This window comes from Diadema antillarum, unplaced genomic scaffold (genome assembly GCF_040938485.1).
Source record: "Diadema antillarum isolate AM-2024a unplaced genomic scaffold, OU_Dant_1.0 seq00000238_RagTag, whole genome shotgun sequence".
NCBI classification, from domain to species: domain Eukaryota; kingdom Metazoa; phylum Echinodermata; class Echinoidea; order Diadematoida; family Diadematidae; genus Diadema; species Diadema antillarum.
Window position 1 is genome coordinate 720,410 of NW_027271285.1, and position 10,576 is coordinate 730,985.

General features: G+C 39.8%; 1 protein-coding gene across 1 annotated transcript; it reads right to left on the reverse strand.

Annotated features, from left to right (window-relative positions):
* Positions 1-2,406: 2,406 nt before the first annotated feature.
* On the reverse strand, positions 2,407-8,983 carry LOC139729406 (choline dehydrogenase, mitochondrial-like). The gene is made up of 3 exons (XM_071640334.1): positions 8,897-8,983; positions 7,402-7,561; positions 2,407-4,184 (listed from the first exon to the last, which is right to left on the reverse strand). Exons 2-3 carry the CDS (start codon positions 7,436-7,438, stop codon positions 2,407-2,409), a joined length of 1,815 nt encoding a protein of 604 aa, XP_071496435.1. The 5' UTR covers positions 7,439-7,561; positions 8,897-8,983.
* Between the last annotated feature and the right edge of the window lie 1,593 nt (positions 8,984-10,576).

Below are 10,576 nucleotides of genomic sequence, written 5' to 3' on the forward strand. Positions count from 1 at the left end.
GTTCCGTTCGTTTCCGACACTATGAGCAAAGAAGGAAATGACCCCTTGTACTCATGATAACAATTCCTAAGATCCACTAAGCACGTTTATCAAGATACACGAAGTGCTAACATTGCAAAGAGATAAAACTTGCAAGAGCATACGTAAGATACATGCAAATTGCTCCACAAACTGTGAAACTACATTTAAACTGGCGAACCTTCTTTTTATAGAAACGATAATATCGATAATATAGAAACGATAATATCTCTATATTATAGAGACAGGAATTCTCGGAGAAATTCCAGCAAACAACAACAATATAGTGTTTACAAAACTGACAGCACAGCTGCTTTTTGGCAACAATAACAGTGGAATGTGAAAACCATCATCGTTTCTACACTCACCGCACTGCTACAGGACACGACTATCATAACAATAAAATACAAGTTCATGAACTTTATTGAACGCATAACTTTCGAATAAAACCAGTTACGAGTCAGCTCATGGAAACATTGGTATGAATGACACTTGTTTTTTTTTGTTTTTTTTTTTCCTTTTTTTTTTCCTCGGTGGGTTATGGGCACTTCACTCGTTTTCAGAGCGACACACTTTACGTCACAATTCATGGTATGGGATTCATCAAATAAAAAAAAAGAATGAACTTGCGTAGAATGATCCGTCAATTAACACTCTATTGGAAAAGCATCCATTTCAGTATTTTTCGTTGAATGTACATTGTATATCAACAATCTATTTCTGTTGATATTGCCAAACACCACTTCTGCTAGCAAGCAGCATTTATAAGGAATACATGAACAATCATTACATCACAGATGCTTATCCCAGTAAATTTCAAAACTAACATGTCTGTCGGTACGAATAACCCCTTTTTTCCGTTTATGCGCATAGTGGAACTCCGGACTGGATTATACATCGTACCAATAATTAGCAAGCGCTATTACTATACAACGTACTGTGGTTTGATGAGAACACAAATGACATGAGACTGGAAGAATCTCTGAAACACGCTTAATAACCTCTGAAATCAGACTAAAATGCTTTCAAGATTTCATTTCCATAAACTTTCCTTGCAGTAACGACCTTAGCATAGAATGGTTACGCGAAATGTTATCTGGAAGGAGCTATGGCTATGGCACCATTAATACACAGAATTGGATGATTGACAAAAAGTCAGCATTTGGCTTGTAGTGATAAATTGATTCTGGGTGTGACGAGGAAACGAAAACTAAACTACCCATTTGATTACCCATTATATCTCTGTATCTCTCCATGGATGGTGAGGTACATGATATTCAACGATTAGCCTTGCACGAAAGTTCAATAATGAGCTCATAAATCATAAAACATCAACCAAGAACGTACATGAGGGCATAATTAACACCTTAGACGCATGGCATTTTAGTACTAGTATATATGCGGGGTACACAACCTACCAAACTAGCATTCTTCGGGAAACAATTCGACAATCTTAACCTAAAGATCTTGACCTAAAGATGATAACCGAGAAATTAAAGGCAAAACTTAGCAATCATATTTGTAGGTACGCAAACAACATATTATAGAATGTATCACACAAATCCTTTAAAACCTGCAGGAGCGTTAAACAGCAATTCAGACGAGCTCGCATCAAATTTCTCCAGCTCACACAAAAGCAGGTATGATTTGCGAATTGCTTAAAAAAATGAAGTGTTCATGAGAAGATAGGCACACTAGAGGCAGCGATGGTTCACACACAGCGCAAATGACAAACTGATTATAATTACTCACGAGGATTAAACTATATGTACTTCGATTATGATCAAGGACGATTTAGGATGGCCAACTGATGACCGAATCACATGGCAGCCTCTTCACCTTTAATATCATCGGTGCCATTTCACCGTCTTATTACAATTGGTGAGTAAATTTTCTGTCCTTGTCTTTGCACAAACTTTGAACACTGAAACAAACTTGGAGTGGACATAATAGGGATAACTCTGCAATACTTTGATAAGTCGTGGATAAAGTGGTAATGATTCAGATTCAACAATGTATCAATAAAAATAAGGCAAAAGAGTATACTCTTGAATAATGTAACAATTGGGAGGTGCAAAATATGTAAGCAGGATTAGTTTCAAAACCAATGAATTTAACACAGTTAACATTTCAAAGGACACCATCAAGCATAACCACCTGGATCTATCCCGACACCTACTCCTCTTAAATTTCTGCATTTGCCTTTGACAGAGCAATTAGTAGTCAACCACTGCATTGTCAAGATCATCGCCTTGGAGTATTGCCCTCTCTGTTGTCTTGTGACGCTGTAACCATCAGCAGAGGAACCAATCCTTGCACGGCAGTAGCAAGTTCCCTACATCAATGACGACAATATCACTAATTGTTAAGTAATATGTGCTCTACACTTCATGCAACTGCAGCATGTTTTTCCGGTTCATCTTGTCCCTTACACCGTTGGGTCTCCAACGTAGAGGGTCTCCAAACGGGGACATCTGCCCTGGCTAGTGGTGCCTTTCCAAGAATAATGTCCGCTGACTTTTCTGCGATCATGATGGTTGGGGCGTTCAGATTGCCACTGGCAATGCTCGGCATTATAGAAGCGTCCACCACCCTGAGATTCTCGATGCCGAACACACGGGTACTGCTGTCCACAACGGCCATTGGATCATCCTCTGATCCCATCTTGCAGGTGCATGATGGATGATAGGCACTGTCAGCTTTTGCACGTATGAAGGCATCAATTTCAGCATCTGTCTGGACAGATATCCCCGGCTGCAACTCCTCGGCACGGTAGGGATCGAAGGCAGGTTGTGCAAAGATTTCACGAGTCAACTTGATACACTCGCGCATTTCCCATCGGTCAATTTCTGTTGCAAGGTAGTTGGGATCTAAGATGGGATGTTCAAACGGATCTTTTGATTTCAGTTTTATGGTTCCCCGGCTTGTAGCCCTCATGCTTCCTACATGAACCTGGAAGGCATGACAAGTTCCAGGCTCACGACCATGGTCATTTACGACCGAAGGCAAAAAGTGGAACTGGATGTCTGGGTGCTCAACTCCAGGTCTACTGCGGATGAAGCCCCCAGCTTCAAGGTGCGGACTCGCAGCAAGTCCAGTTTGGAACAAGAACCACTGGAGACCAATTCGAATCATGTTGTGGGGAAACTTCCACTGTGCTGGGTATAGGGTAATCGGCTGAGTGCAGCGATGCTGGACATACACCTCCAGGTGGTCTTGAAGATTTTGCCCAACACCAGGAAGGTGTGCCACAACTGGGATATCCAGTACTGTCAAATCATCAGCATTTCCAACACCAGAAAGCATCAGGAGTTGCGGAGAATTTATGGCCCCTCCACTCAATATCACATCTTGGGCAGCCCTGGCAACTTTTTTTACTTTGTTCTGCATGTACTCAACACCAATTGCCTTATTTCCCTCAAATATGATTCTATGGGCCAAAGACTGTGAGCTGATGGTGAGATTCTGTCGCTTCTGGACACCCCCTTTTCGAAGGTAGCCATTGGCAGTGTTCCATCGAACACCCTTGTGGATGGTGAGGTCCATGTATCCGAAACCCTCTTGCTGGTAGCCATTCATATCGTCAGTGTATGGATACCCACTCTGTAATCCAGCTTCAATAAAAGCCTCAAAAAGAGGGTTGTTGGTCTTGCCCCTTGAAACATTGAGTGGGCCACTGCCCCCACGGTAGTCATTGCCCCCAAGTTCGTGGCACTGTGCACGTTTGAAGTACGGGAGGCAGTCTGCATAGGACCAGCCTTTTGCTCCCTCTGTCTCCCACCTGTCATAGTCATAGGGATGCCCTCTGACATAACACATTGCATTGATGGAGGAAGATCCACCAAGCACTTTGCCCCTGGGCCAGTACATCTTTCGGTTGTCCATGTGGGGTTGAGAAACAGTATGGTAATACCAGTTGTACCGCTTGCTGGCCAGGGGATAAATTAGGGCAGCAGGCATGTGTATCTGCCAAGTGTGGTCCTTCCTCCCGGCTTCCAAGAGAAGAACCCTGTTGCTGGGATCTGCTGAGAGACGGTTGGCAAGCACGCATCCCGCTGACCCTGCTCCCACGATGACATGGGTAAACTCATCGGAGACATCTTTCTTTTGCACACTAAATGGTCGACAATGCTGAATGCAATGTTGGGGCCCGAAGTTCCTCAGACCTGAACATAAGATAAGACAAATAACAATCACAAATCTTTCCGAGAGAAAGTCGTTATGGGGTCATTGTTATGGTGGTGTTATCATTTATAGCATAAAAAACAACACTTTATCTGCAGTAAACATGTTTAAGTCAGAAACCCAAAGCTTTAATTTATCATAAAGGGGACTAATTTCTTGTTTATCTGTAAACTATTGTTGAACTATTCACCCACAACTGTCACTCTTGATCTGCATCTCGCCAATAGTCAGAATGATAATGAATGAAAAAGATAGCAAAACAAAACTTGTCGCCAATCCAACTAAAATGTTAACCTACTGGCTACATCATTTTGAATAGTTTATAGATTTGGACATCAACATCATACGAATGAAATGTACGAGTATTGATGTTAATCCGATATAAAACTAAAAACATCTAAAACTGATACTTCTGGCTTGGAATGTACGCTGCATGAGCAGTCTATATAATATTAATTTGGGATAATAAGTTTGGAGTAAATGAAAATGAATAGATTTGCGATGTAACATAATACAAAATTATTATGTACATTTCCACGCTGGTTGAGTTTCAATGGATCAGGTGCCATGCCTGACTCAGCTTGTTTTATGAAATTTTATACTCAATAAATTCAAACGAAATCAAAATCAATAGTGGAGAACAGTGCCCTGCAGACTACCATGCTCCAACATGTAGATCTTTTTCAGAGCTGGTTCTTCCTTGGAAACCACTTAACCAACAAAATCTTTAGAATTTGAATGAAAGGTTGTGCTGTGATTTTGGTTGTTTGAAGTATAGTGTCCATACAAAACTTATCAGTGTGCACTTGACGCCTGCCGACACAAATGTGTGTATTGAAGATGCCAAATCAGGGCATGTTTACACATCCTACAACGATTATCTTCTTCCTATAGATCAAATGCAGGGAGGGCAGATTGAGACATGTCCTGTTATTTGGCAATGTAAATCTGTGGGTACTATAGATACATTGTATATTTCACTATGTTATTTACAAACTTGAAGCTCTGCCAAACATATTAATATGATGCGATGTGCCCTCTACAGAATTCCCTATGTTGGTAAAAAAAAAATGCCTCAGATGGTGGATGTCTTATGAAATTTTAAGAATAAACAAACAACAACTTCTATAAATACGGTTGAACATTGCTATACGAGAGGTCATTATGTTCGAATAAACTGCACAAGACAAAGAACCATGATTTCGGATCCTCCTTTGCAAATGGTAAGAATAACGATTATTTTCAAAACATTACAATAATGTATTATATATATCATCCCCTCATTCCGTGTTCAATAATATTAATATGTCTAGCAGGAATAACACAGAGGATTTATACACACGGAATAAGTGGATTTTGCAATAAAACACAAAGTGTCACCACAGACTTCTCATCCCCATTTACATCACCATGCAAAATTGCAAACGACAGGATTTATACAGTTCCTGGATTTTCCTGATAACAACAAGAGATTTGAAACTTGCCACTGCCTATCGTCAAGACTATAGTGTGCAATATCTACGCCTGATATTGAGCATAAAACCAGCTGATATTCCTGCACATTATCAGCTTACGAATCTCAAATGGTGTACGGAGTAGATAGTACACACTGACTTCAATTACGGGACGATTTTGTTTGCAATGGACATTTGCTTGTCATAATCAATATGTGCTCTTATCTCAGAGTATATTACGGCAGCGGGAACCTACAATTATACTGAGGCAGCTTGCAAACAAACAACGCACGTAGGGTTAGAGATTACCCCTCCATTAAACTTGTCTGAAGTCCGCTTAATCTGAGGTACAAACAGAGCGTGTGTTACGACTAGATTATAACGAACGAACCAACCAACCAACCAACCAACCAACCAACTAACTAACAAACAAACCACAGTAACGAAAACATAACAGCACATCTTTTCTGCTAAGAAAATAAATACATGTTAATGAAACAAGAAATGATGCCATATGGTAAAAATTCTTGCTAGGCAATGCAAGCAGATGGTTCACATCTATTTCTGCCTTTACTCTTCTGAAATACATCAAAAGAAAAAAAATCATGTCCAAAGAACACTGGCTGCATTTTTACTTCACATCTCACCAGTTCGCAAGTCTTTAATACATGTACTGTCTCTTTACACTGTGTTATTGAAGTACTGATCAACAATAATCTTGGCTTAATGAAGGTTTAAAAAATTTGCACATATATGTCAAATAAAGTTTAAGTTATTTGATGAAATATTGAACTTTGGGGAAAAAGCTTCAAGCTGATGTCTTATCTTTCAATATTAAGTTTCCCACAAAATACCTTTGCTAAATGATTCTACACTTGTATCTCTCACCAAGATTGATAAGTGCTACGATCAGATATCATCCATTCGTATATTGCCCCCTTTTAAACTGTTTTCTCCCTTATTGTCTCCTTTACGAAAACAATTCTTTGAACAGGTGGGACTGGTATGTTGTTTGATGGTTACGAATCTTAATTAAGCTATATTGTCAAAAAATGAATATCATGTTTGACAAGGAAAAGCTAATCAATTATGCTGTATTAGTGTCGGGTAGATGAGTATAAATGTCTTCATCACTTAACAAAAATGTTTGTTCTTCAAAGGGGCAGGGATTGAATACAATCATCTCCCCCTCCCCTCCCCCTCCCCCTACCACCCCCCCCCCCGGCCACCCAAGGAAGAACTTCTAATTTAGCAAAATTCACGAAGGTGGATACGGCCGCGTCAATGCAAGTGGAAATACATTGAGCTAATATATCACAATTATTTATGTGAGTATGATATTAGTGCTACAAGTATAATACGTGTATTCATGTCATCTTCGACTCAGAATGCTCAGAATGTTGAGTATGCTGAGTGCGGTTTGCAGGTTGTTTTATACACAAGGGTATTTTCAGGTTTGTATACCTAAAGGATACCATTCATTGACCTGATTCATTTACTAGCTTTGCTTTTTCCTTTTTTTTGGGGGGGGGGGACGTTATTTGTACGTGCAGGGTATCTATATTGTTCACCCATGTATTTCTATTTACTTTGATTTTTTCCAGTTCCTTTGTTGTCACTTCAATATCTTGCATTGCCATCTGGATTCCCTTTCTGCAAGTTTACAATGCAAGCATCATTGGGTAAACCCAGTAGGAGCTTCCATACTTTGGGCCCAATGAGAAACCACCGTATTTCAACTCACCTCGCCTGACTACTGCTGACGCTGTAGATAAATTCATGGCAAATGCTGTACTCTTCCACACGATACAGACAAGAGACTCAATGCATACCAGTCGCGGTCTGAGAGACTTGAAGGATGACAGGTTTTCTCAGAAATGTGTGTGTAACCAGATGGCTAATTTCTGAAATTAAGAGACAAATCATAATGTGTAACCAGACGGCTGATTTTCTTAAATGAACTTAGAGACAAAGCTTTATAACATTAACTTATCAATTTACAATGATGTGGGACTTCTTGCTCCTTTGGAATTTATATTTTGCACAATTTTTACATCTGCGCAAATTATTATTCAAACAACTTGAATTGACACAGCAGTAATTTCAAGTACACGAATGAAATGTAGTGGACTTTACCTATTTCATCAGTAGTTTTCATGCCTATTGAAAATCACAAACACATGCATAAACAAACTTAAGTGTATCTCATCAAAAACAAAAGTGGTCTGACTCAGTGATCTTTCACTGGCAGGATATATCCATCGGTATTCATTTGATTTTTTTTTCTTAAAAGACGCAAAAGGAAATTACAAAACAAGAAGGAAATAAATTCAAAGCCAATTAATGTATCATAATGATTGTAAATCTGTACTTTTTAGTCACAGCGACACCTCCTTGGTTTAGCTATCTTTCTTTACAAAGATGAAAAGGTAAAGTAAAAAGATTGAAGGGCAGACACGGACGATCACAAATACATGCATGAATAAATATACCTGTGAACCTCTTTTTTAGCTCCCCCCCCCCCCCTTCTCTTTCCCTTTTTTTTTTCATTTTTTTTTTCCGGGCACACGGCTAATTCATCTTGCACTTGGGAAATGCTATTGGCCATTACATTAATTGATCAGAATGATTGCAGGGGAATGCAGTGTTACGGTCAAAATCATTAAAAATGTGCTATTAAAGGGTAAAACGTTGATAATGCACGCTACTTCAATTTAACAGTATATATCGCGCACCCGTACTTGAACCATTATCTCGACGTGCTCATGTGGGATCAGCTCGTCCGCCCTATCCATATCTAGTGGATCTACGAGACAGGAGGGGGAAATCCCCTCTCCCCATTTTTCGTCTTCATACGCACATCATTAATATGACGCTGTATGAGGACGCGGCTCCAAGCGATCGACAGATTTGCAGTTTCGCTGCGCTGGCGAAGGAAAAGACAAGATTCATGGTATCGTAGGGGAATCCCCCAAAAGCTACCCAATGGGCGTGGACAATTACAAAGAATGTATATTAATATTGGTTCTGGTTTCTGCAGTACTCGACGCTATGGCCATATCTCCGATGGAGAAACTTATTAGTATTAAATTTGGGCAATTTCCAAATCCATCCGTCCACTGCCATGCAGTAGATCTAGCTGCGTAAGGTTGTACATGAATGGTAGCCCTCGGCATGATGGGTTAAAAAATGCATTTAGCACGTGGCCTTTAAATAGACCAGATCAATGTTTTACTCACCTTTTTCTGGTAAGGAAAATGCTTTGTATACTGTACACGATCGGTGTTCTTCAACGATTCTGTGTGGTGTTGGTTATGCAACGCCTGGTACCCACGTGGGCAGCTGTTCACCCGCGCACACAAATACATGCATGTGTAGTATGGTCTAAGCGAAAGTACCGTGTATGTGGACTGCTGTGTTCTGTTGTGGCTACATGGAGTACATGATTGTGTATGAGCTCAAGGGCAGCTGCGAGCGGCAGACATAATATGCGCGAATCGTAAGCAAATCCGTACAGTTCACCCTGTCTGCCAGCGTCTTGCTTGTAGGAGTAGTGCCTATTGACTTCGCCGCGAACAAAGATCAGGAGGCAATGCTATAAACCATACGATCGATCATTTAGGTGTTGTAATAGCGGTAAGTTGATCGTGTGTTTGCACGGTCGATTAACGCGGAACTAGTGCAACTACGCCAGCTTCCTTACATCACCATAGACCGGGGGAATGTTTCATCAATTTAGTCAGCGCTGACTACTAGTACTTGTCAGCGCTGACAATTTAAGCAAAAATCCTCGGGTTTGATTGGCTGAGAAGCTCTTGTCACTGACTGTTACCATGGTAATTGTCAGTGACTGACAATTTGTCAGGGCTGACAACTTTCATGAAACGGTCCCCGTAATGGTATAGCTGCAATTCCAATGATACCCTGATATTTTCCTGGATCTGATTAATTCGCTTATGACTAGGCCTATCATTAGGATCATGATTATAATCTTCATCATTCTTATCATAAATTCATTAGGGCCTACTAGTCTAGATGTTAAAGGACAAGTCCAGCGGCTTACATAAGGATTGAGTGAATGCATCAAGACTAAGACTATTAGAACACATTAGTGAAAGTTTGGGGAAAATCGGACAACCCATTCAAAAGTTATGAATTTTTGAATTATCTGTGCAGTCACTGCTGGATGAGAAGACTACTACAGTGCATGATGTCACATGCGTACAACGATATAAGGAAAATATAAAGAGAATTTCACAAAAGTTAATTTTTTGAAAAAAGTGCACATTTCCTAAACCTGTCACTGATGTATGTTAAGGGTAATATTATTCCTCCTGCCTCCTAAAAGAGGCAAGTCAAGCGTTTTTTTCACTATGCGAGAAAAGTGAAAATATGTTGAATTTTCTTTGTTTTCTTTATATCGTTGTACACATGTGACATCACAAGCTGTAGTCACAGTAGTCTTCTCATCCAGCAGTAACTGAGCAGAAACTTCAAAAATTCATAACTTTTGAACGGGTTGTCCAATTTTCCTCAAACTCTCATTGATGTGTTCTACTAATATTGCTGCATTCACTCCATCCATATGTCTATGAAGGTGGACTTGTCCTTTAAATCTGATTAATACATAAAGTAGAGGATAATCATATTTATTTCCGTTGTTGTCGGAATGCATATTGGGTATAAGCAACGGCGCAATGGGGGAAAATGGAGACAAAATTATGTTAGCATAATAGGCCATGAAGGTTTTCTGTTGATTATATAGGCCTATCATCACCACTATATCATGATTAAGTAGCCCACGGTTCCCTCATCACCTAAATACAGCCTAAATAGTTCGGTAGACTGAAGTTTTCTCACCATGAATTTGAAAACAAACAAACAAACAAACAAACAATCCAAAATAACAACAACAACAA